The sequence below is a fragment of the Rhea pennata genome, chromosome 27, assembly GCF_028389875.1.
Source record: "Rhea pennata isolate bPtePen1 chromosome 27, bPtePen1.pri, whole genome shotgun sequence".
Lineage (NCBI taxonomy): Eukaryota > Metazoa > Chordata > Aves > Rheiformes > Rheidae > Rhea > Rhea pennata.
In genome coordinates, this window is record NC_084689.1 from 5,664,255 (window position 1) to 5,691,607 (window position 27,353).

Below are 27,353 nucleotides of genomic sequence, written 5' to 3' on the forward strand. Positions count from 1 at the left end.
CCTGTATCCCACCACGTGCAAACCTCACCCAAAATGCATAGTTGGTAGCTTCTTCGGGGAAATTTGTTTTTTAAGGAATCTGGAGAAATCCAGGTCTTCTGGAGCCAACACAGTTCATCCTTAGTAAGCCTGATAGGCATTAAGCACTGAGGTCCTGGGATGAGTTTTCTGAGATGGGTAAGAATGAACGACAATGCTGTTCTGCACTGTCCTGTGTGTGGGTCAGGCCAGGGATGTAAATCATTGCTGGCTTTTCATATGTGGAGACACAAGTTATGTTTGAGTTCTCTTGTCTGTTGTGGCAGACCCAAGTTCTTATTTTTGGTACTGCTTGAGAAACAAAACTGGCACAAGAGATGAAAGCAAAAATTTGCAAAGAGCCTTTCCATGTCCCATTCAAAAAGTCCAGCAGAGTACATGTTGAGCAGCAGAGAAGAAAGCTCAGTGAAGAGCTGCTTTTGACTTGTCCTCTGTCTCTGATCCATTTTCTGTCTTGGTAGCAATACTGTAGTAGTAGGAGCGGATTGTGTTTTCCACAGAAAGAAACCCTGGACGTTCTTCCCATCTGCAAGGAGAAAAAGGAACAAATAGAGACAGCAGAAAGGACAAAAGTGGCTGGGACCCATGGGAGAAGCTACCAAGCACAGATGAGCCTAGGACAGAGCAGCTGCCCAGTTGTATCAGGGCTCAGATGAGGAGCTGAGACTTTTCCTGGGATGGAGAGGGGCAAAGGAAGAGAGGCTCTGACATACTCCCTCGTTGCTACAGGCAAAAGGAGGGCAATGATATTAAAGAAATGTGTGTCATTCATCAGGACTGGTGAATGAGAGCAGAGCAGGAGATACCATTAACTTTATATTGCAACCTGATGGACCTGCCACTCAGCAGAGAGGTGAGCTGGGGAAAATCCTACCTGTAGATCCAGCACTGCTGCATGAGGGCATACATCTCTGCCGGGCAGTCCGTGGGGCAGTCCATGCGCTTGCCTTGCTCTATGAAACTGATGACCTCAGGGCCTTTCATTTTCTAGGGGAGGATCAAGGTGGAAAACATTTTAATGGTCATTGGAGTGGCAAGAGGGTCAGAGGAGGCAGATTAGACCAGCCTTCTAACAGGCACTGAGCAGAGCATAGGGTAGTGCTTTGAAGCTGTGCGCAGCACACCCCGTATAGGCATACCGTGTTTTTAACCCAGGTACCCTGCAGCAGTGTCTTGCCTTGTGGCCATCTCAGCTCTCCCAAGTCTGAGCAGAGCAGTGGCTGAGTGATAGACTTTTCTGCTCAGCGAGTGGAAGGATCGAATAAAAGATCTACTTTGATTCATACCGAAATGAGTTTGGGGGTTTTTGTCTTTGTTGTTTTTCTGTTTCTTCTCCCTGAAATGAACACAGAGCCACAAGATCCAAGCAGTTTAACTATCTTCTTTCATAAAATGTAAGTAGGTTTCCTTTCATCTCTGTCCAATAGTGGTCAGAGGCCCACTCAAGGAGCAAGAAATTGCAGTTTCAATGCATATCAGCCCATCTGAGAGTGGGAGTCTGCAGTAAGGCATCCACCTGTGGTGGATTGCTCTAACTACAAGCATATTTTTTCCTCAGACTATGCCAGAAATTCAGCCTGAGTTCACTAACTGTATCAGAAGGGCGAAAAACTCAGTAAGCTACTTCCCAGCCCAGTCTGTATTGCTAGCTGCTGGCCACCTTGTTTTTGCTCTGAATAAATGTACTTCCTAATATTCATGGCCCAGATACTGGTTGTATTGCTCCATCTGCCAGTGACCCCATTAGCACTATGGGGCCATGGGCTGTGTTTTCCCAGCACATAAGAGACAGGCACCAAGTTGGGCACAGTGATTAGCTTGCAGAAGGCTGTTGCACTGCTTAGATCTCATGTCCAGTTGTGCCTTACCTTATATGGTTTCTGCCCATAACTGAAGGCCTCCCACATGGTCACACCATAACTCCATACATCACTTTTGCTGGAGAACTTGTGATAGAGGATGCACTCTGGGGCATACCATTTCAAGGGCCACTTTCCTGCTGTCCTGGCCTGTGGCAAAGCAGGGAAGAATGTTTTCATCTTGAGACAGATGGTGACACAACAGATCTACTTTGCTAAATGCTTGAATCAAATGCTATCACTCAGTACTGAGCGAGAATAACAGGCAAAAATCAGTACAAAGAACTAGTAACCAGAGCCTTATAACGAAATAACTTGTGTGTCAGACAGGGGCTGGATCTCAATCCAGCCTGAGCTGCTTTCAAACACCAAATCTGGACTGTTTGAATCTGGACCTGAATCCAGACTGGGCATTAAATACATCATAATTTCAAAGCTGAAATACTAGGTAAGGGCACTGCCTGTATCTTACTGTAAGGAACTGGATCTTCAAGTGAACATGGCAAGGGGATAAAATCCTCCCTGAGATCAGAGACAAGGGGATCTGCATGTCTATTGGAATGGATAACAGAAGTACCCTAAACTATTTTCTGTGCACGTCTCAGATGAAGCACATCCTTTTCTCCAACTGTCAGTGAACATTTATGGGATGCTGGGACACATTTTGTGGCTCTTGGCTTCAGAACTAGATCCAAATGGCAGCTTTCCTCCATAAGTCAACAACTGTATTTAGCTGGAACCCCTCCTATCCTCAGTGTGCAGCCCAAGGCCAGTGGAGCAACCAGCAGAGCCACTGCAGCACTGACCTGCCTCCTACACAGCTGCTTCAAGGCATTCCCAGCTCTTGGGCATTGCAGCTTCAGCCCACTGAAATTAGAAATAGGCCTGTGTGCATTACCGCTGAGCACTGAGAACAGGAGCTCTTCTGGGAGCAGAGCTGGCTGGAGCTCTGCCAGCAGAACCCACAGCAGGAACACACCCCCTGCCCAGGGCCCAGAGCACGCTGTCTTAGGCAGTTCCAGTTTGGCCATCCCTGGGTGAAGGGTGCCCTCCTGTGGTACCCACACTTCTCTTCCAGCACCCAGTGTGCCCCCCTGGGGGCAGCTCAGCCCTGTCTAATGTGCACACTACCAGAAGGATCAACCCTGATTCATTCAGAATTGACTTTTCTTCTCAGCTCTCTGCTCTCACTCCTCTCTGGTCTCCTCTCTGATGCCATTCCAGTGCATTGCGCCCCCCCCTCACTGCCTCTGTGGCTGTTTTAACTCCCTCCTTGCCTCCTTGTTCTGCTGGAGTTTTGCAAAGCCACTTTTAATGTCAGAACAGTGAAGATGGTCAGAATATGATGCGGTCATGCATCAGGGCTCCTGGGAACAGCCTAGGCCTTCTGTCTCTGGTGATCTCAACCCTATGCCAGAAGGGCTCCCTCTCTTGGATTCTTTGCTGTGTTACACTTACCTTGTAATAGCTGTCATCAGCACCAAGAGCCTTGGAGAGTCCAAAATCACTGATTTTGGCATAATGCTGGTTGACCAGCAGGACATTTCTGGCTGCCAGGTCCCTGTGGACAAAGTTTTTTTCCTCCAAGTATTTCATCCCCATGGATACTTGATGCATCAGCTCCACCACATTGCTGACTGCAATCTCATCTCTGGGGAGGACAGAAGGACAATGCAGTAATAAAACCATTGGACAGCAAGGACCTGTCATTACTCTACACACCACAGTCCCCTCTGAGCTTTCTCGCTGTAAGAAAGAATGAACATGGGCATCTCTGCTTCAGAAGCAACAGTCCCTATTAATTCACATGAAAAGAAATCCCCTTTTGCTGTTATCAGCCTCTCCCTAGTTACAAAGTCAGGCTCCCTTGACAGCAGAGAGTATGATGAAAAGCACAGAGAATTAGCCAGCCATGTTTTTTTCACTACTCACTTCTTGGAAGCCAAGAATTTATTCAGTGGCCCTCCAGAAGCCATCTCCATCACAAGCATCAGGGATTCTGCCTCACAGACCCCAATCATGCGGACAATATAGGGGTTGTCTAGCTGGTGCATGATCTGGGCTTCCTTCATCATTTCATCTTTCACTGTTTTCTCGTTGTTGCTCTTCAGGACCTTGATGGCCACATCAATCTGCTTCCTGCGCAGGGGGCAAGAGGAACACACATAGGATGAATTAATGAGCAGCTTGAACCATGTCGCACAGCCAGGAATGGAAACCACCTCTCTCTGATACTGTTTTATCTCTTAGCTGCAATCTCATTAGTCTATGTTGGTAATGACCTGCACCTCCCAGTTATCCTAGACCTACTAGAAGACTAAAGAGAAGAAGGAACACCCAGAAAAATAAGGAAATCCTATTTCCTCACTCTTATTGGTTTAGGCTAGTATTTGCCCATCTATAGTTCTCAAGGCATGTCACACACTAAGACCAGCATCATCCTTGCCATTTTACGAGGGGAAAATTGAAGCACAAAGTGGCCTTGTGGTCTCACAGAAAGCTAGTGATAGAGCCAAATATCACACATCTCAGTCTTTCTCCTTTGCCTGATGTGGATCGAGATGACCTCAGAAGCATGGACTTGCTCTTCTGAGTCCAGCAAATGCCTCCAGAAATGGCAGTATGATGCCATAAAACATGCAGTGCAGAAAATACCCCGAGTGCCGTGGGGTTGTCACTGAAAGTCAGTGGAAAGCTGCTGTTGACTTTCCAATGTCTCTTTTATGCTTCTGCCCCATTATCACTCTAGAGTCTGTCTTGCTAGAAACAGGATGGCTGGGGACACCTCTAAGTTCAGCCTGAAACACCCTCTTCCTCTGCATCCTGTAAGGCATCACTCACTTTCTCATTTTGTAAACTCCTTTCTTGACACAGCCAAAGTTTCCTGCCCCTAGTTCCACTTCATCGATCATCAGGTGGTCCCTTTTCAGGAAGAGTTTCTTATCCTTCAGTTCCTCAGGGTCACTGTAAGGGCTCTCATAAACGCTGGTATCCATTGGTAGCAGACGTGACTTTCCTGCACCTTCCCAAAAGATACAGTTATTTATAGCTAAGTGATATACCCTCCCCCCGTACCTCTCCTCCTCACTGATTGGGAAGACCTTCTCTAATCTCTTGACCAATTCTCATTCATACTTTAGCATTCAAGCCTCCATCCTTGGCATCTCCCTTCCTTTTGCAGCCTGTGGCCTCTCCTATTTTCAGCTGGGGGATTCATGACGGAAAGAGTGTATGAGCACTCTCACTCCACATGTCCTGGCCCTGCAGGAGCTGAGCGCAAGCATGATTTCACTGAAATGTAGTTGAATACACTGTGTATTTAATTGGGTTTGTAGGCAGGATGGAAGGTTGGGAATGGAACAGAACTCAATTTACTGGGTGCAGAGTGCCTCCAAACAGTCTAGCTGGTTCAGCATCCTGTGAAACCTTTGCATCAGGATCCTGGGGAACCTCAGCATCCTGGGTGCCTTTGTAGGAAAAAAGCTTTGCAGCACAGCTTTTTGGCCAGAAGGTGATAAGGATATGTCAGCCAGCCCCCATGGCTTCTGCATCATCCCTGTGTCCTGTCTTACAGCTTGGCTGATGGTGATCACCCCTAACCTGAACTGTTAGAAGGCTTTCAGAGATGCTCACCTATAGGCTCTGGTGTGTATCCATCTGCATTAAGAGTCCCAAGCTGCCTCTGGAAAAGAAACAGGGATAAAATGTTTAGTGCAGCCAATGCAATACAAGGGAAATGACTGTTCAATTTGGAATGGGGGAAGAAAGAGACTGGGACCCTCTGCATCCAGAGTCCCAGCTGGTTACTTCCTCTAATTGCCTTTGCAGACCCTGAGGTAAGCACAAGACATCAGGGTGGTATTGAGCTGATTCTTCTCTTTTAGGCCTGGCTAGCATGTACCCGTACTGCAGCTCTATAGCAAGGATCTGACCCAGGAGGGATTCACTGCTGTGGACTCTGAGTGCACCACTGGCCTTCTGTAACTTGGTCTACAGACAGTGCAGAGTGAAGTGATGAGTGCTGTGTATATAGCCAAGCACTGAGGGCATGCACATATGACTGCATTTGCCCTGTTCCTCCTCTCCTTCCCCCATCCTAAAATCTCCTGCAGCAGCTAGGGTCACCCTGGTCCAAGTTTCTGCAGCTCATTTTGAGATCATGAGCAAAGGAAAGCCAGAGGACCACTCAGCTTGCAGATGGCAGACCTGCCTGCCCACCCACAGTTAAGAGTGGCCTCTGTGAGCAAACACAGACACACTGTCCACTGTCATGGAGCCCAAAACAGACAGTCACAAGGCTGTGACTGCAATATGGTACAGATTTATCCAGCACAGCTTTGAACTTCAGTGCTGCTTGCAGCAGAGTCACCACAACATGGGAGCCCATCACAGATTGTGAAAGCTCTCTGAAAAGATGGATAACGGCCCAGAGGCCAGGGACGCAGAGGGAGCACAAAGACCTGGCCAGCAGCCAGCAACCAGCAGCAAGGCTGAGTGTTCCCAGAATCCAACCAACTCTTCCTAGCTTCAGCCTGGAAAGGACGGCAGGGAGGAGAGGGCTCGCCAAGGACAGGTCTACATGTTGCAAGGAGCACAATATGAATGGAATCTGTTTTCAGCTCTGATGGCAGCTGTGCCTAGCTACTCCTCATCCCCATCCAAACAGGAAAGGGTACAAGGTTGTAGCTGTCCTTAAGATATTCCAGTCAAGTTTTCGTCTTTTAAAGAAGGGCAGAGCTGGGTCAGCAAGCTTGAAATGTAATAACATTAAACCACTGAGATACCAATAAAAAGAACCCTCCCCAAAACTTACGCTTACGGAGGGGTGGGTTGGTGGAACTGGTGCTGCAGAAGCTGTGAATCAGGAGAGAGACGTTGTTAGTTGTTTGCCTATGCCCCAAGTAGGATCAGAGCATTAGTCCTTGAAAATTGTGTGAATACTGGGGTCTGAGTCCCACCTACACAAATGCCCCTTTTTACCACTTTAGCTATAAAAGGTGTGGAAAAGTGCATGGATATGGACATTATTGCCAGACTGGCCTTCAACAAAGTGCAGGCATACTGGAGGGCCCTGAATTCTCTGATGGTCACAAAGCAGGGACTAGCTGAGCCCTTGGGGTCCATAGGCAGGCACTAAAGAGAAATCTGTGGCGCTTTGGCCAGAACCAAAGCAGCACATGGTTTTAGGTGTTCAGCCTGAGAGACCCAGTAGGATTCTTTGGTTCCTGCTCTCTGAAAAACAATTCGTTTTTAGAAGCCATGTATTTGGCCCCAGACATCCCTAATCACTGTGCAGCATTTATCACCAGCTCTGTTGCTGTCTTTTGGCCACCCTAAGCCAGGCCTTGAGAGTGGCCATTTTCAGCAGTCACCATTAAGCGATGATTTGCCTAGGCTGTCAGAAGAACCGACACCCCACTATTCCTGCTGATTGTGGATCCTTCACTGCCAGATTTGAGCAAGAAGATTGGATACAGCAAAGGAAATTTGTGTTGTTACAGCTCAAATTGACCCCATTCAGGCATTAAACCAAGGCCACAGGTGTCATTCACAAATGTCAGCTCACCTGGCATATTGGGGTTGGAGCAGCTTTCCTTCAGGTAGAATATCAGTCCATCTGGTTTGAGTTTTAAGTACTCCACCAGCTGGGAAAGGTATCACAGAAAAAGGAGATTATTGAAAGAAGAAAATCATCTCTTTTTTGCAAGCAACATTTGTGGCTTATGGTAATGTTTTCTCTCAGCTTTATGGCAGACAGGACCTCAAATATTCCCTTCTCTCCTCTCCTATCTATTCACACAGAGCTCTCCTAGAACAACTGTTTACATACCTCGATATCTGCCAAAGCTGGGAAGAATTTGGGATATTAAATAAAAACCAAAGAAGGACAAAAGAAAAATCCCCAGTAATAGAGCTAGTGAGGATATTTTCAGTGCAATTTTATTGTTGTCACATCCAGAAAGGTTTTAAAGACATGTTGTGTTCAATAAAGCCTGGTAGAGAAGCTTTTTACTTTCCTGGAGGAATCCCAGGGATAGCTCTTGAATCCAGGGCAGTTTTTCACTGCAGCTCCCTCTGATTCAAGCACAGCAGGGACTTGACTCTGGCTGAAGACTACCACACCAGCCCCTAGGCATCAGACTCCAGAGTCTTTCTCTTTCCCTCCCTTGTGCTCTCAGATTTCATCTGAAATTAGATGCCTGGCACTGTTTCACTTTCAAAAAAAAATGCCCCAAAGTCTTTGTTTTCATTCAATTCAGAGTGGAAACAGTCCTGTGAGTTTGCAAAATTCAGCAAAACAGAGTTATCGCCCTCCAGGAGGCTGCACTGGTACACGTTCTCTGTAGCAGCTCTGAGAGAGAAATGACCATGGTGCATGCCGTGGGAGAGACTCTAACAGAGCAGGACCGACCAGAGGGGCACATGATTCACAAGCGATTCCAGGAGCTGCTGGGCCCTGTGTGCTGGCTGTAGGGCTCTGCTTGTACAAGGGTTTTGAACCTTTGGCTGTGGGAGCCAGCTGAGGTTGCTGAGGTTGATGTTGCCAAATCACATTCCCGCAAAACCCTGCCTCATCATTTACTGGGGTGGAGGGACTGCTGGGAAATTACAGCCATATTCTGCCTCTGAGCATTTCCCCAAAGCCCCTGACCCTCTGGAGTGATAGGATGTGTCTTGTGGGACTTAGATCTTCAGTCTTGTAAAGACTTTGGCAGTTGGCTCAAGACTTTTGGCCTCCCCTAGTCTATGCACAGAAGTCAATCACTTGAAAAATGAAGTTGCAGTCCACAGACAACAGTTTTCAGGTCCAGAAGCAGTGTTGGGGATGCACAGGAAGGACAGATTGAGATAAACAATTTCATCAGGACTCACTGCAGGCAGAAGTCCAAAGTTACATGGGACTGTGCTACAGCTGCATGTGTGATATTTGCTGATGGGGTGCAGGTGTAATTAATATGACCATCTCAAGCATCCTGAATTAAAGCTAAGAAAGGAGAGCATTGATTCTCTTGTTTCCTTGGAAAGACACAAGGCTAGGCGTCAGGTTAGGCCTGAAGGCAGTAGTAAGGCCAGTGCTATTTCAGAGCAGCTATGATATCCTAGACTTAGATCTACATAGCTAGGAGTGCATGTTGTTGCATAGAAATGCATGCAATGAGGTGAGCTGATAGATAGCCAGATCCGTGGGTTATAAGGTTTTCTGGAAAGAGTTAAACTGTACATGTATGATCTTAAACTCTTTAAAGCTTCAGATACACTTTCCTGTCCCCCAAGGCATGGGCAGCTATACTGAAGGAAAAGTGTCTTATTAGGACACCAGTGGAGTCACAATCCCACAGTACATTACCTGCCAGAGTGTGTCAAACTTGGTTCCCTCCGGGATGGAGTACTTGCCGGATTTGTCCTGGTCTATGCGATAGTGATACACGGTTTTGCCATAGACAAGGGAGAGAGCATAAGTGCCGTTTTCCTTCCTTTCTCTCAGCCTGATAAGAAGGAGAACTGTTAAAAGCAATTCTAGGTTTTTCCTCCAAGTTACTGTGGCTGAAGAGTGGCAAGTCACTGGGCACTTCCTACGGTGTTCCTGGATCTCACTGTTAGAACTGCCACTTTCCTGATACTCCTCTGCCTAGACTGACGATGATCACCATTCACCTACATACTCTTGCTCCTCTCCCCCATCCACTCCAGCTAATTCTTTTTTTCCCTAACTCATTCAGGAGATAATTAAGGGTGGTCTCACCTCTTCAAAGATGCATGCATAGAGTCCCTACTCTAGCAGAGTAAATGCTTTCTCCTGTGTTTGCCTGGCCATACAGTGTCCCCATTTCAGTGTGAAATGTCTTCTTCCATTGAACACTGTATCTCATATCAACCTGTGCGTTAAGAAGGATCCTTAATACAAACACCTAAATATGAGAATCAATATTCTCATGGTCTCCTCTTGGAGACCAGACATTGGGTAATAATAGGTTTGCGGTGTCAGACCCTCTCTTTGAAAGATCTGTAACCACAGTCTGACAATATCCAGCTAAGCCTCTTCTTAAGAATTGTCACATGAAACAAAACTAGAAGGTAGTGGAGCTGAGGAAATGGTAGCAAGCACAGGGATCATGGCATCTCCCAAGGTTTTGCATACTCACAGAAATTTCCCATCAGGTTGTGCTCCAGAGTAGAGCCTCCGTTCAGCTTCATCACGAGCAATGTTACCATGATACCAGGGCATCCTCTCATGTGCAGTGGTGGCGATGAGTTTCTCCACCTGTGGAGCCTGACTTATAATGGCCTGCTCGAGTGCATCCCCCTAGAAGAGCATTAGAAATGAGACCTTCTGTAGCTCTGCTGTGGTTGTTGCATGGCTTCAATATTATATATTTTGCATTGTTTATGACAGATGGCACAGGAAGCTTAGGAGATCTCATAACTGAACTGCCTGTGACTTTAATCATGCCTATTGCAATAGTGGCTTGAATTCTATTCTGCTGAAAACCAGAATTATTCACTTCTCTAAATTGGTCTCATCCCTTAATGCATCTGGAGACCATTGACTTGATAGTGGGGGAAGAGAAAAATCATCATGTTCATATGGGGGATATCAATGTCACGACTGAGGGATGTCTTTCAGCCTTGCATTCGTGGGAAAGGAGGACCCCATTCTGATGCTGCTGCCCTCTGGGCTGCTCTCTGTCCTCATACACTAGAACCTGTCAAGAGCAGTGTAATCTGGAAATCACATGGAATACCCAAGATTAACTTTACTAGCCCCACACATCTAACAAACAGTGGCATTTTTTTCATTTGCCAGTAGATGGCAATGTCCTTTACATTATCTACCAGCATTCACAAATCTGTTTTCATTGAGACAACCCATAGAAGATCTCATTTTGTCAGGCACCTTTGGTCTAAAATAGACCAAACTTAGAGATCTTTCCCGGAGAGGATCCATAAGGAGCCTGCATGAGCCATCCTTCTGAAAGAAGCATGGACATGACTGAGTAGCTACTGCTGAAGTGACAGTCAGTAGAAGGAAATTATGTGGCTGCCAATGTGACCATTTACGGAGTTTTTCTTTTATCATTTTTTGTACACTACATCAGTGTACAACCAAGAGTAGAGATTTCTATAGCTATTTTTAAATTTAAATATCAAGCCTGATCTAGTACCTCAGTCTCATAGTCAAAACCTCTACTGACTTCAAACAGCGAGGAAAACTTGAGCAAGAGTTTGAGTCTGTTTTCTTTGTACTTCCAACACAGCATAATGGAGGCATAGACACCTTATGCAGAGAGCAACGGTCTGACTACAGGTGCCTGTCCAGTGAGCTGCACAGGAGCAAATGGCACAAGAGGAAATTCCCTTGCTAAGTCTGCCATGATCTCTAATGCCCTGCGGAGCGGACACAGCACTAATTGTTAAGTAAACGAATCTGAAGGCTTAGGAAGATGTTTAGACCTATTTCTGAAGATGAAACTAAAAAAAAAAAAAAAAAAAAAAGAGAGAGAGAGAGAGAGGTTTAAGATTCCTCTAAATCTCAGCAGCCTAGGTAGAAGGACCTTGCTCTACTAATAAAAAGATCATGATTTAGTATAAGAGGAGGAAAATAGAGACAGAGGAGATCAGAGAGGCAAGCTGCAGTAAGCCACCAGGGAGTACTCCTTGCACAGTCCCACATCAGCATTGGCAGTGGCCAGTACCTCTAGTCTCCATGTCTGCCGGACATATTCGCGCACCATATTGTCCCTCATGCTGTCAAAGACACCAGGCTGGGGCTCCACACCACTGGGGCGATTGCAAGGTTTGCGGAGGGTGCAGCAGAGTCCATCAGCATCCTTTGAGTAGAACTCACAGAGCTCCTCTGGACCACAGTGTGCCTTGCCCCCTGCGATTGCATAGGTACCATTCATCTGGCGCTCGATGGAGTAGTGATAAAATTGCAGGTTGCAGACCATGGAGAGGACGTACCCCCCCAGATTGCGCAGGCATTGCCGCAGCAGGAACAGGCCATCTGACATGCCTGCCAGCTTGAGGTACTCCTCAGCTTCTGATCTTGCAATGCTGCCATAGTAAAAGGGCAGGTGAGCTGCAGCATCGGGCATCTCTGCACGCTTACTAGTACTGCTTGGGTCGGCTCACGTGCTATGGGTGCTGGACCTGGGAAAGAGAAGCAAAGTTTTTCCCTGAAACATAGTGTTGCAGAGAGATTCAAATTCTCTTCTGAAATTCAAAAGTATCTGTCTAGAAGTTCTTCAGCCCTCAACTGCCTATCTGTAGGGTAAATTCAAATATCACACAGAGAGATGCAAAGGATGTGTGCATATTCCTGGCCAGAGAATCTCACATAGAAATTACTGTATTAGGCCCTGAAATGAGCCAGAAAGCATATTCAGAAAGCCACCTGATATTGATTTAAAGATAAAGCAATAAGGAATCCACAAAACCCCACAGTGAATTGTTCCAATGGTTAATTACCTTCACTACTAAAAATATGCTTCTTAAATCCATCCAAAGTTCTTTAGCTTTGATTTCCTACCATTTTATCTCCAGTTGTGCTCACAATAAAAGGAAATTCTTTTCTTCTCTGAATAATTAGTTTTGCCATGAGAGCCTACTAAGGCCAAATCCTAGATGGATTAAGATTAGGATGTTAGACAGACATCAAATGTCTGAAAAACATTTAAATACACAATTGCACCAAACACAAAAGGAGTTAAAGGATAAAGCCAATTGCTCCTATGCAGACATTAACCACTAGCTGACAGGAATGTGGAAGAACCTTTCTCTAATTGTCTCTTGATAATTCTATGAATTTTCTTCCACAATAACTGATTCTGGTTTATGAGTTTGGCCAATACTCTTATTCCTATTTCTGTGTCCACATATATTCCAGAGAAAGCCAGAGCTCAGTTGGCCATCAGTCATTGCAAAGTGAGTGAAATCCCACTATTTTTGCCAAGCTGAAATGTGTAAATGTTAGTGCAGTCCCTAGATTCACAACAGTCTGAAAACAGAAAGGAACCTACCACCTTGCTGCTGCAGTACCAGTTCTCAGTAGGAATCCAATGAGAGATGACACTTTGTTGACTGAGTCATTGCAGAGTCCCTTCTGCCAAAAAGCTATAGGTTTTGTATCAAATCATTTAAAATCCCACCCACAAACTGAAGCTAATTTCCGGTGATTAATGGAAACATTACCAGGTTTGGAGGGTCTCATTCAGATGTTGATCCCAATAAGAGCTGCATATTTGTCTCCCTTTGCATTTCCTGCAAACACATCAGCCACAAGTAAAGGAAATCCAGATCTGTGGCCAATTCTCTGGATATTTGCCCTGATTCTTCCCAATGTACCCATCATTTCTAAACACAGTGGAAAAAGCCACTGCCTGATCAACTGGTCTTGCTGCACTCTTTCAGAACTGGCCTATTCTCTTCAGTATGGGCTGGACCTGTCCCTTGGCTGAGGGTCAGGCCTGCTTTGTGTTGTAAACCATCTTGCCTTAATCTGCTAAATAGCATTAAATATAGGGTTACTGCCTGTTAGCCTCTGGGCGCACTGGCTCTAGGAAAAGGTTGACTGAATATGTGCTGGGTATTACTAGATACAGGATACGAGTTAAGAGGAAATTGCTCAGGAGAAACCAGTTGCACATACCCTGCTCTGCCTAAAGTACAACAGCGAAGACCTGTGAGGAGTTGGACTTAAAGTAATCATGTTCTTTCTACCTATTTATTTGTTGCCTTCATTAAGCCCCAAAATGACCTCGTGATGAGAACAGGAAGGGAAAGCAGACTCAGTGGAGGAGGCATTTTACTAAAGCAGGAAACCACAACAGGAAGCCGTCAGTGGTGTTTGCAACTTGGGTACAGGACTAGAGTGAACTGTTTCAGGCACAGTACAAATAACCCTGAACTGTGAAGCCCCTTAAATCAAATTCATGAAATGAAGCAGAGTGGGCTCTTGGCAGACCTGCCAGGCTAGAACACAGACAGCAAATAGAATACCTAGCTAGCTAGCTCAGACAGTAGCTGAAGTCATGCTTGGAACCAAAGGCAGCATCCTAACAATATCCTCAGTGCTCCCTTAGTTATGCATCAAGCATCAAAAAACCCAAACGTTGGGCAGATGCATCCCTGAGGTTCAGCTTCTGAGATCGGAGGACTGTCAGGTCTACCAGGCCTCAGCCCAGTCCCTAGTCCCTGGATGGGGCACGTCCAAGGAAGTGGTTGAAGGATGTGAAGGGCAAGGATTTCAGCTCCTGATTTTGAGTGCAGAGTCAGGCTCATGAGTGAAGCTCATGAGACAAGGAAGAGGAAATGCTGAGTGCGCAGGGCACTGGAGGGTGGAGGGCTTTCTGCCTCCTCATATGCTGCTGATTTCCACTAGCTACCTGGGTGAAACAGTGTTTAGGTGTTAGGATGCTGTTTGATTCCCTCTTCTGGAAAGCCCAGGACTAAAACATCACTATAAATGGAACACATCTGAAAAACCATGCAGTCAGTGAAAATGAGATGGCAGAAAGATACTGGCAACCACTGAGAGCTTCCACAAAGTTTCCAGTTGCTTCACGGGTCATTTTGTTACAGACTGGTTGTCTTCTCCAAGAATAGTGAGGAAACCCTCATAGAGGTAAGAAACAGAACTCAGGGATCGGAAGGCTGGTTCAGATCATGCCACCAATCTCATGCAAAGCCTCAGTGCCACAAATGAACCCTATTTATTGCTCTCAAAGAAATCTCTGAAGTCCCCTACCATGAAGGAAAGTCTTCTCCTGAACACTGAGAGGAGGTTTGTGCACTGCAGCATGATAATCTATAGCACTTTTAATGCTTTCACTTAAAAAAAAAAACAAAAAACAAACAAACAAACAAAAAGTCTGTCCTTTTGCAACTGTGGCTGTTTCTGTTGCCGCTATTCCAGCCCAGGGTCTTCAGGGCATAGCTAAGCTCTTACTGCAAAGTATACCTTGTGGAATTAAATTCTGTTCCTTAGCACTGGCTCTGGGTGGACCTGAACAGTCATAACACAACAGACTCACACACACCTCATACAACATTGTTTTTCCTCATTGTAAAATGTAGACGAGAGAGAACTGGACTCGTGGACTGCTGTTATGAACATAGCAAACTAGAGTCTGCAAGAAGCTGTGCAAGGAGCCCTCCCCTACCATTAATTTCAAATAGCAGGACCTGATTTTTCCAGCACCTGCTAAATCTCTAGCCCTTAGGCTGCAGCAATGAGAATAGCCTGTGAAATGAGGCGATAGGGGTCACATTTGCAAGTCAGTGTTATGATGCACCAAAGAAAAGCATCACCCGCGTAAAAAGCACAGTCGGAAACCACGCACCATAACATACACGAAAGCCAGGCAGGAAGCTATTGAGATGTCAGTCAATTAGAACTATATATAGCTGGCCACTTGCTTTTATTTAGATCAGACAAGAAATGTAAGGAACTGGTGTGATTTTGTAATTTCTTGCAACAGCAAATCCACTTTGTGCTATAGTCGTGGCAATCCATGAGATCCAGCAGGCTGTACCAATGAAACAGGAGGAAGCGCTGGCAAATTTTAGCATCCTCCTAATACTCTTATTTTCTGTATCATTATCATGGTAGCCCCAACCCCTCCTAATGCAGCCCTGGCTGCCTGGACTGCCCCTTTAAGGTAGCTTGGTGCCTCCATGCCCTACCTGGGTGATGCTCTCAAATGGGTGGATGGTGGGGGGGAGGGGCTGCCTGGATGGTGGTGGTGGAGGCTGGGAGTTCTGGGCCTGCAGACTGATCCACTGGCTGTGGCAGAAGTATTTTGGGGTTAGTGCTGGGCCATGAGAGCTAGGGAGGCTTAATAAGGCCCTGGGAGTCTGGTGCCCAGGCCAGTGCCTGTATGGCTGATGCCTGCTCAGTGCTTGGCTGCAGGAGGGAGAACCCTGGGGCCTGGGCTGGGAGTGCTGTTGGTGGGCATGGGTGCAGCTTGGGGCCTGGGGTAGCTGGTGGACAGGAAGTGCTGCTTGGGTGATGGTGGTAGCCTTGCAGGAAGGAAAGACATCTTTCTGAGTGCTTCCTGTCTGGCCTGCTGCCTAGGCCCATTGCGGTAGCTGGGGGAAGAATAAATGTGTCTAATTATGCTGTTTACAGCTCTGTCTTTTCAGAGCTTTGGTAAAGCATCTTGCCCAAGGTTATCTCAAACTCCTTGGGCAAGGAGTTACTTACTGGACTTTCTAGGCAGAGGCAGTTGGGGCTCTGCAGGTGCCCATAGAGGGGCAGCTGGTTTGAGAGGAGGCTGAGTTGGATGATGGAGACATTGTGGGAAAGGGGGTACAGGCAGAGTTTGGAAGTGAGGACAGTGGTGGGTGCAGACAGGGATGGCAGAAAGCAGCAGATAAGGCTGCAGTGAGACAAAGCTGGGGCAGAGGAGGCAGCTGGTGATTGAGGCTTGTTCCCTTGTTACAGGTGGAGGTACAGTGGTAATAGGCATGAGCCAGGGCTGCTGCCAGGGATCTTACAGCTTGCAAGGGGTTACAGAGTAGAAGTTATTCCCAAGTGCTCCCTAACTACAGCTTGCTCAGCCTTCAAGCCACAGCCTCTGTGGTCTGGTGTCCACAACCGCAGTGGAAATGTCCCACAAGGCCCCTCTTGCTACCCCTGGTGCTGAGGCTAACTGCTGACATCCTTAGCTATTGGGCTGTTTGGTTGAGGGTACCGGTGACATACTCTGTGGCTCAAGTTTGTACTGGGGCCTGTAAGTGTCTACTGAGATTTCTCCTTCCAGAATCACAACTCCTGGATTCCCTTCTGATGTCTATGACTTGGTCTGAGAACTCAGAGTGGAGAGCCTGGCTGAAAGTATGAAGGGCTGAAAGATGTCTAAAGTGCAGAAAGATTTCCCTTCCTAAAGCCTCCTTGCTGGGAGAAGCTGGCAATGGGCAGGAGGATGAACTGCGAAGGGCTGGTTCCTGGTGCTTGGGCCACGGGCAATCTAGCATTGCAGGTGTCTTGACAAAACTTCTGCCTCTGGTGTTGTTGTGATCAGTGTAGTAGATACCACAGTGCCAAAGCTGAGCAGCTGCTCTTTGTGGTATAGGTGGCACACAGAGCCACAGTTCGGGGGATGAGATTTTACTATTTAGAAATCTGCAAAGAAATTTCAAGCTATTCAAAAGAAGGGGAGGATGTAGCCCAAATGAACCTGAGTGCTTGTCTTAGATGAATTACTTTAAGGGTGCATTCATTTTCTTAATTCTAATAACAAAAGATTTAATGTGATTTTGATTGAAATAATTATTTTAAAGAAAAAACTACATTGGTTTGGCTTGATCACACTCCAGTTGTTGTTGATTAGTGCTTGATTTCTTTTCAGTAGTCTGTACCAGCTGTTCCCAAAGCTTCCACATCAGCCCATACCTACTTCATTCCTGGTTACAACTGCTTTCTTAAACGCCCTGCTGACTGCTTATTAAAACCTTAACTACCCAACCACTTATTAACACTAACTATGTGTGTGTAGGAGTTTATGAAAGTGTGAGCCCATTTAAGTTTGTACTCATAAGCAGTGTACCTTCTGCTTGTATTTGAAGATAATCATCTTTTCTGCTTGTCAGTGAGTATTACCAACTCAGTCCTACCTGAAATGGTTGTGTTTACAGAAAACTCACAGGAAAAAACTCCCCACTTCTGCTGGACTCTTGTGCTCTGATTTCCACTAAAGACCTTGTGTGCTTCTACTGTGATTGAAACAAGCAGGAAAGTCCAAGTTGCCCAAGAATCTCTGGCTGTGTGCAAAGATCTTACATATACTTCTTCCCCTTTGGAGTGGCACATGAGATCCATTTGGTCCCAATAATAATCAATCGTCCTTTTTGAAGGAAAATGTTAAATTTCACAGTAATGTTCCCTGGTCCCAGAATGGGGCCTGGTGTGTTTACTCCTGTGATTCACTTAGTGCAAAGGTGCCTAGCAATAATAAGACTATCCTGAGCACAGGGGCTTTGGAAAGGACTGGTACTGTGGAGATCAGTAACTTTCTTCCTATCCTCTTCCAAATCTCTGGCCAAGACCTCATGCCAGCCAATAGGAAATAGGGCAAGGGTCTGCTCAAATGCTTTTGGCTTTGGTCTTAAGGAACCTGTATGATAGAAGCAGTTAATGCTGCCCCAGTGTTGTAACTAATAGTTGGGTCCTGTGCCTGCTTCCAGGCAGAATCTGAGCTAACCAGGCTGTCTGAAGTCCTCTCAGCTCTTTAATTTACTTATTCCCAAGGACTAGTGCTCTCAGTGCTCTTGCTTGCAGCTGGTGTTTGTGAAGCCTAGGTAGGATCATGTTGCTCCCACAAAACCGGCCTGACATGTCCATCTGCTCAGGAATTGCTGCCTGCCACCTCTGCTCATATCTTGCAGCTTCCAGCTCATTCCTTCTTGTAGCTCTGCTTTGACTTGGTCCCTCTGAACCCGCCCAAAGGGCAAGATTGCTCATCCTTCTCAGAAGGGGAGAAATTGTGCATAGAGTACGGAAAATTGATGACATGCTTGTTTGGTGCAGTTAGATGGCAATAAAGGCCTGAGCTCATTCATTTCCTGCAGGGGACTTGTTTTCCTTCTGTGGTTATTTGTCAAATGCTAATGAGCAGAAGCAATTTGCTCCTACAGCTTTGAACGCAGGAGACCAGGAGGAGGCTGGGGAGGGAGAAAGCCACCTGTGTGCGGGCCTTGTGGGTATAACCATCTGCTTGTCTTGTTCAAACTGTTGCTGTAACAGCCAGGACTGCCTTGTTCCCAGAAAGCAGTTTCCTGGTGTTACCCTAATATTTCTGAGCTCTTTACTGATGGTTGAGAATCTACAATGCAGCCACCTTGGGGACAGCATGAGGCAGGGCTTGGTGCTTCCCACGGGGAGATTAGGGCAGCTATTGCTGCATGACACAAGGCGGAGTGGGCAGTGGGGGAATCAGACAGGCAGACTGAACCAAAACACAGCCAAAACATTGCAGCAGAAAGTACCAGTGGGTCTCTAATGGACCCATGCAGCCAATGCTTCTGTATTAACGTGGATGAATTGTCACACATGAACTTTTTTCTGTTCTGCATGTGGTCAAGCCAGTCAGGCATCACATGCCCTTTCTAGCAGAGTACACCTGTTTGAGTAAAATGGTGTTGTCTAGTTGTGCTCTGCTCAAGGTGTGGGGATGAAAAGACACAGAGCATGCAGACTTAGCTGCCCTCCTTGGTGTCTAGGGAGCACAGTGTAGAGCAATTCAGGTGGCTAGTCTTAGCAGTCTAATTTGCCCTGGGCAATGACTGGCCACAGAGCTGACTCTAAATGCTTTTCCAATTAGTTCTGCCACTAACTGTAGGAAGTTTTGGCTAAATACTTCTGCTCTTTCTTTAAAGAAAAATATACTGGTTCTTTAAATAGTGCTGCTTTTCAATGAAAAGATCCCTAAGCAAGACTGTATCCTGGCTAGGATAGGATAGGAGCCTGGCTGCCCCTGATAAACTGGAATGTAAAGAATCATAATCATCTTAAAAATGATGCATGCAATGAGGGGCACAAAAGCATCTTGCTGAATACAGTGCTTTGTTTAAACTCAGTCTGACATTTAATATTTCAGAAACGCCCAGTGATCCAGATGGGCCCTTACTCACAAGTCCTGCAGTGATAGAGCTTTGCCCTCAGCTTCCCAGAGGCTGAGTTAAAGCAGGATTTTAATCTTGAGTTTGAATCCTCATTGATACAGTGAACCCTTGCCACTGATTTAGTCACATCCATTCCCCTGCCAACTGTTCCTGGCTAGCAGCTTTCCTCTTGGGGTGACTTTGGAATAGGTGGAGTGCTGGGGTCTATGGGCAGGAGTGACACTGCCTTGCAGTGAAGTGAGACAGCAAAGTCATTGTGTTGTCCCAGCATGAGATGTCCTGAGCTAGCTTGTGCTCTTCTGTAGCACGTTGATTTGATTTGTAAATTAAACTTCTACAAAAACACCCTGCTGATCCCTTGGACAGCCACTTCTGGCTTTGGACCTGTTGGGCTGGAACAGCTTTTAATTAGGGTTCTAATTCTGGTGTATAGAAAGCTTCCTGCTTGGTACCCACAGGTGCTTTTGAGGTCTACTAAATTAGCTGTGGGTCATTGCCTCTAAAGACACAGAAGACACTGTGCCTGGTTCTGGCACAGAACCAGGTGCCTGCATTTACCTGCCACCCAAGCAGAGCTTGGAGTTGACTGTTAACCAGAGAAAGTGGGTGCTTCAGCAAGATGATCTATCTTGGAGCCTAGGAGATAGATTCATGAGGCCAATGAAAGAAGACTGCAGTAAGGCATGTACATGTCCTGGGAGAAGAACTCTGTTGCTTTCTGCTACCAGGCCTCCCTTGGTTTTCTTGTATAGAGCTTTTGCTGAAATAAGAGCCTAGCACCCAGCATCATGATTCTAGAGACTAACTACTTCTAGTGTGGTGCATTTGGAGAGCAGCAGGCTGAAGAAAGACTAAATGAGACAGATGGGTGATGCAGTATCCACAGGGCTAACCTGGAGTTTGAATTCGATCCTACTCCTAGTAGCTCGGCTCTGTCTCACTCACAAGGCTGCAGTGGTGGTGACACAGAAGGCTTTTTGAGCCACATCTGTATGAGAATGCAGGACCATGACAGAACTAACTGTAAATAAGTCTTTCACGTCCTGCAGTGGCTTGAGTCTTTCTGGCAGTACTCAGCATGTACCTTGCTCAACAGGTTTCAGTTCTGCTAAGGAGGTTAGATGCTGTTCTTAACAGAGTGTATTTCTCACCTCTGCCTCTTTTATTGCTCTGGCTGGTGGAATGATTGACAGAACTGTATTTCCAACCACAAAATGACCCAATCCAGAACATGTTTTTTCTACATGATAAAAACATCTGTATTTGTTCTGCATTTGTTATTTAAAAATAAATATAATAGCTGAGCTTAGGGCTTAGCAGCATTTGTCTCTAATACCTAGACACTTCCTAGATGACACAACCACCTTACGTGCTGCATATGAGTGTAATCTTTGCCCTGAAAAGCTTAAGAAAAGGCAGAGTAAGAAGGAAGAGAGAGAGGCAAACTGAGGAGAGGAGGGTTGTTGTGTCCATTGTTGCAGCTAGATCAGTTGTACAGCTCAAAAGAAGCCTTGTTCCTTGGCTTCTGGGGGACTGGGCTCTGCAGCCACTGTGTTATAATGCCTTTCTGATGAAGGAGTGGATTTTTGTACCGAAGTGCAAAAAAACAAAACAACCCCCCTGTCCTTCTCTTTGAATACATTATACCTAGCAATCAAATTCCCTGTATATAGGTAAATGGCACTAGGGTTTGGCAGTCAACTCTCACTTCACAAAATGCTGTTAGCTGAACCACATATGTACTAGTGTTAGATGGTGTAGCAAGCTCCGGTGCTCAAAGAGATGGTTAAAAAAAAAAAAAAGAGAGAGAGAGAAGAAAAAGAAAGAAAAAAAAAAAAGAAAAAGCACAGGGAGCAAAAACTCAGATTAGACGTTGTTGTTGTTACCAGTGATTCTTCCTTGTAAAGAAAAGAACTGAGCTGGGCAGCTGGATACCCTGCTTAGTATCGTGCTCTGTTATTGGATATGCTAGGAGAGGCAGGCAAGGAGAGAAGGGTGAACTGCCTGGAGATAACATGGATGAGCTCACCTATCTGCTGGCTGATATTTAAGTCAAGAGTTGCTCTCAAATGCTTCAAATCACTTAACTTGCTGATTCAGTGGAAATGGATTGCATCTGACATGCTGGTTTCAGTCCTTTAATCAAGCTATGTTAATTTAGTTTCAAGAGGAAACAGTTACTGTGTCTCGATCCATATTCTCTGCCCTCTGAGTGTGTGTTCTCCTTTGGTCATATGCTTTGGTCATTGGGCTGTTTTAACATGGTAGATGTTGTCAGATGCCAGCAAGGTATTAGTCTTCTGTATTCTGCAGTACAACCTGGCTTCTCATGTCTACTACTGTATTAGATGTATTTTTTGAGTATTCTCAGTTTAGACAATATCTCTATTAGGATGTGACACTTCATACTCTTATGCTGTTCTATAGTCCTCCTCTGAAGCTGTCCCCAGAGTTTGAGATTATCTCATGGAGTAAGAGTCTTGAGAGGATGGCTGCAGGGAATATAGGGAAGAAAGCAATTGCCACTATGAGCTGGTACCAAGCTAGGTCTTATCGGTGCTGCATCAGTGCTGTGTGTGTGTGTGAACTGAAGCCATGTCAAAGGCTTCCACCTGTTCTGAACACCTCCACAGTTGAACATAGCCACTGGATAGAATTTCTGCTTGGGGGTAAGTTGAGCTGTATGTAACAGTTCTTATACATGGAGCCGGTTTTGCACTCAGAACATCACAGAAGCAAACTTTAGAGGTTATCTAGCCTAATCTTCCCCTGGTATGAGACGCTGCAGCTGTTGTGCTCCACAGTGCCTCCGTTAAAGGAGGCTACATTCTCTAAGCACTGCTAGAGAGGATTTAGCCAGGCAAAGTATAAATATCCAACTCAAATTAGCTAAAATACAAAAGCTAACTTCTGTGCTTGTAGTAAGTGCTGCAGGCTTTCTAATGATCATGAATCATCAGCATTTCTCAATCTCATTTTGAAAGTCCAGGCAATGTGGGCTAGCAGCAGATCCAGACATGACAAAATGAATGGTTTGGGCATCTGGTGTTTGCCACTGGCATTGCAGCAATAGCCTTTTGTTTTTATGAAGACCTATTGCTATCAGCAGAGTGAGTTGCCAGGATGGGGAAAAGGCCAGCAGAGCATTGGGTGCACTTACTGCTTTTCAAATACATAAAGATGAGCTACAGATCAAAACAGAATTGCTATGGCCTTCACAAAAGATATCATCTGTGTGGTGTAGTTCCAGTGACAAACAGTGCCAGTGATCCCAGCACCTTGGTATTTTTGAGATTACTTATTTCAGTTAGCATTTTGATACTACAGAAGAGCCATAAACCCAGCACAAATTCAGGATAGAACAATAAAAGTGATAAAGGGCCTGATGGGACTGATTAATGAGTATGCTTAGAAACTGAGGTTGTCCGTGGTATGTTCCCTAAGCATGACTGGGGAGGGGGGAGAAATATGAGAGCAATCTACAACTATCTGAAGAGCATGATCATCTTTCAGAGAGGAAAAGCTGTCTTGTATGTTCTGCTAAGATGAGGATAAATGGAGATATTAATTTGTGGAAAGTAAGGCTGGTTATCAAGAAACATTTCCTGACAACAAGCTCCATCAACGTGTGGAACAGTGTCTCCAAGGGAAGTAGTGAAAGTCATTGCTAGTCATTTAAAACTGAATCAGAAAATGTACTTCAGGGAACAATCTCCTACTCACAGGAAGAAGCTAGGATGAGTAATAGGACTTTCCCATATCTAATTTCTGCAATTCTTTGAGTTCCATTTAAGGAAAATAATACTTTTAATTTCTCTCTGCCCAATACAATTTCCAGTTCAGTCTGTCCTCCACGGAAAACTGAAGGACATTGAATGTAGAAACATTTTGCTTCCAGTGCTGATACCTTTGGTCTTTTCTGGACATCTGTATGAAATGAGAATGAACTTCTCTACTTACACATGGACTGGGGGTTGCAAGGAGAGTAGCAAATATTCTCTTTCACTATTTTCTTGTAACATGGCTCAGCTGTCATCTGTGTGACTGACAAAGGTGGAAAAAATAGCTCATTCTCCATGGTCTGGTAAGCTCTTAGTTTTTGTCTTTTCTACATGTCAATGGGAGGTGGCATTAATCAATGTCTACCCATGCTCAGTCACTTCTGTCCATGTTACCATGGGCAAAATGCATCATCTCTCTTCAGTTTTGCTTGGTACAAAAATTGCTTTGAACTAAATTTGCAGCTGAGCATCCTGTGGCAAGCATCCATCCCCTTTCCTCTGTTGGACACAAGACACTGAAATGAACAGCAAAGGGTTAACTTTGTCTTCCAGAAAATCCTCCAGTCACTGCTAGCTTCTGCTTCACTCTCCTTCAGCCTCCGCTTGTCAGCTAACTGCTATTGTGGGATGCCAATAACCCATCAAAAAAAATTCTCCAAGGAAGGACATCGTGGTCCAAGGAACAGGGTTTCATGCTACAAAGCCCTCTAGGTTGCTGGATTGCATCCAGCCATGGTGGGGATGGGTTTGGCAGTTTTTAGGGCACTGTTTGCAGAACTGTTGTTGTTCTCTCAGCCTGGTTCATAGTGGGGTGGGTCTATGCAGCAACATTAAGTTGCAAATAGGCTTTTCTTCAGCAGACAGTGAGTGGAAATTCTTCCAGGTTCCAGGGAAGCCAGTTCACTGGCAGCTGTAAAGGGCATGTGCTGCCCTGCATGGGTCCAGACTTCACAGCTGAGTCCTCAGAATTGCCCTGTGCTGTTTAAACCTGCCCTCATAATGTGACTTCAGAGAGCTGCAAACAGTGCTGAATGCCCCTGAAAACTCTGCTCTTCCTCTGACATCTACTGCTGCAGTTGCTCTCTGTGACCATAGGGCTTTTTTCTAGGCTCTCGTCTGTTCTTGCGTCAACATTATATTCCTCTGCACAGTATCGGCTGGCTTTTTTTCACTGCTCAGTACAAAGATGGTGTTCTGGCTGGCAACCTGTCTCGCCAGCTTTTTGACTGCAGCAGGACCTGTGCTGACATCCCTCCACTCTTTATAACTCTTAGTGATGAAACCGTCAGGACCTAGAACTCCTGATGTAACATTTGGGGAAGGAACTTCATCCACTGTTTTAAAGAAATGTGTATATAATCTGACATCCTTCCCTAGGACTGTATTAATTTATTGAACTAAGGCTTTAGTTTTCAAGCAAGTAATGGTTATGCTGGATGCAGCTACCTCTGCCATCTAGCTCTGTGCCTGAAAGATAATCTCCTCAGATAAGAAGTGAGGGGCAAGCCATTTGTGTATGCTTATACCCTTAATCTTCAGGATCTTGGTTTCCCTGCACAAACATCTGAGTGTAAGAAGGTCACGGGTCTTTTTTTTTTTTAAAAAAAAAAAAATTACTCTTTTTCCACTTACCCTGCAGATCTCAAACAACTTTTCATATTCCAGTGTGACCTCCTAGAGAGCCACACAGTGGGAGTCTTCTAATGCGATGGAGAAAAGGCAAATAGGAATAGGACTGCAGATGGGCAAAGAAAGTGATTAATCTGTTCTTTAATTGACCTGACCCATCATAACTTCGTTTACTTAATCCCTCAGCAGAAGGCTATGTAGAAGCTTTTGGAATCCCTAATTCATTCTTTTCTTTTTAAAGACTTTAAGTGATCATAATATTCACCTGACTTCACTGTTCTGCTTTTATTGGCCAAAAAACTCGAAGGACATGAAACCTGGGCAAAAAACAATTGTATTAGACATTTCAAATATAGAAAGACTGCCTCTGGAATTTTAGCTCTGAACTTGAGCCAATGACTGATAGGTGAAGTATATTGCATTTCAGCCTTGTCTATATAATCTGCTTTTCTATTAAATTAATTGTTGACAGACAGCAACAGTTCTCAGTGCTTGAGGATGGATTTTTTTTTTTTTAGTCAAATAACAGCTTAGACAAATCCTCATAAAATACTAAGGTTTGAGATGATGATCACTAATACTGCCAGCTGCTTGAACACTTGTAGTTAGTAGGTAATGTAACCTTACAATTGGAAGCTCAGTTTTACTGCTCAGTTGCTTTTGGTCTGCAGTTTTGTAGCTTTGCTCATCCCAAATACTGCCTGACTTGAGGCTGTTCCAGCAGCCCCTGGAAGAAGCCAGCACGTCCCATTGAATTCATTGCACTGCAGTGCTGGTGGAATGCTTTGAGCAGCCCTGCCAAGACTCGCTGTGGATGAACTGGAAGGCACAATGTTCTGCTTTGGCCTTTTTAACTCTTGCAGTAGAGGATTTTTCTCAGTGTGTCCGGGAAGGTTTTAAAATTATGTTCGTCAGCTTTAACCTAGCAATATTTCAATGCTCTCAGCTGGAAAATCTGGAAGGTAATGAAGAGCTTCCCTAAAGAGCAAAGATCTTTTCCTGTCTATTCACAGGTTTCACCCTAGGTTTTACCCAGGACAATAAGAACTTTAAGTCTTTAAAGTATGCCTTTGGGTGTCGAATGTGCTTTACATTGGTGTGCCACTGTTCAGTTCTTCTATTTTTCTAAGCAGCTGAGGGATGAAATTTATGGTCTCTCTCCAACAGATGGGAAATTGAGGCAGGCAGAGAGAATTTCTCATGCCACAGTAATGCAGTGGGCTGGAGTTGTCCCAAGTCAAACTCTTACTGTCACATTATGCTGCCGATCACTGCAAGCACAGTGCATGTCTAGATGAAGTAAGATAGACCTTGGAAGAATGTAGTTGGTTTATGCATGCTTTATTATGGCCAGTGAGGCTCAGAACAGAAACATTTTGTGTTGTTTTAAGATTCTATAGAATTTTTGGAAAAAATACCATACCATCTGAAGCCTCTTACCCCATTTGTGTGCCAAATCCCTAAATCTGTATTTGTGTCCTTTACTGCAATAACTGTCTTGTCTCACCACAGAGTGAAGTGGTTGCCTTCTGAAGCACTTTAGGATCCCTCACAATAAAGAGTTATGTAGATATTCCAAGGCACCACAAGGTGCAACTGTCCCTGCTAAATTAATTCTGTCATCAGCTGGTCATCACAAATCCTCCTTGCATCCCTTCAGGTCCAAACTAGCTATACAGTTCCTAATAGCTTCAGTCCCATGAGGATATCTATATGCATGTTCAGGAATAATATTAAAGCACCATCGTGCTGTAAAGGATTTGTGTGTTCTGATGCATGGATCCTGGAGCAGATTTAGTGTGAATCAACTACTGAGCTTGTGCAGTGTCCAACTAATATTGGATGCAGAAAAGTGTTTAGCAGTTCTCATTGCCTTTAACACCTAGCACTTCCAAGGGGATGAGAAGAGTCTACATGCTCACAGCTCTGTTATTAAGGATGTGTTTGTATTGCATAGGGTAGCAATCTTTGGAGAAGCTTGGTTATCAGAAATGTCATTAACCGCATTAGCATTGCAGTGTGTGTAACCGCAGATGTTTCCAGTTCCCTGAGTTAGCTTGGGTATCTCTGTGCTGTTCTGTGAATGCACCATAGTGCAGAGGCAGTCCCTGATCAACAGAACTCAATAAATCATGCACCCCAATCCTCCTGGATGTCCAAAGGCAGCTTGAAGAGCTTTTGGTTCCCTGTGACTTATGAAACATCTCTGGCTAAGCAGCCCTGCTATGAATTGGGATAGAATGGCAATTAGATACCCAGTTCTTCTCAACAGTTAGTGCAAATCTGTCATGCTTCTCTAGGGTCTTTTGAAATGCTCTGTTAGGTATTGAATTTAAGGCCCCTACATTTACTCTTTCATGCTTGATACTTGCTAAAGTAGCCATAGGGAAGCAGAGAAGAATTCTTGTGTTGCCAAAGG

At 45.2% G+C, this 27,353-nt stretch overlaps 1 protein-coding gene across 1 annotated transcript in view; it reads right to left on the reverse strand.

Annotated features, from left to right (window-relative positions):
• Window positions 1-441: 441 nt before the first annotated feature.
• The window catches only part of LOC134151769 (tyrosine-protein kinase ZAP-70), a 29,931-nt gene continuing 3,019 nt past the window's right edge, over window positions 442-27,353 (reverse strand). The window contains exons 2-13 of the mRNA XM_062596596.1: window positions 11,594-12,050; window positions 10,043-10,203; window positions 9,247-9,385; window positions 7,465-7,543; window positions 6,712-6,752; window positions 5,532-5,580; window positions 4,740-4,920; window positions 3,831-4,037; window positions 3,357-3,549; window positions 1,908-2,048; window positions 914-1,026; window positions 442-565 (exon numbers count right to left, since the gene is read on the reverse strand). Of these exons, the coding sequence (XP_062452580.1) occupies window positions 442-565; window positions 914-1,026; window positions 1,908-2,048; window positions 3,357-3,549; window positions 3,831-4,037; window positions 4,740-4,920; window positions 5,532-5,580; window positions 6,712-6,752; window positions 7,465-7,543; window positions 9,247-9,385; window positions 10,043-10,203; window positions 11,594-11,995 (1,830 nt within the window). The 5' untranslated portion in view covers window positions 11,996-12,050. The remainder of the gene's footprint in view (window positions 566-913; window positions 1,027-1,907; window positions 2,049-3,356; window positions 3,550-3,830; window positions 4,038-4,739; window positions 4,921-5,531; window positions 5,581-6,711; window positions 6,753-7,464; window positions 7,544-9,246; window positions 9,386-10,042; window positions 10,204-11,593; window positions 12,051-27,353) is intronic.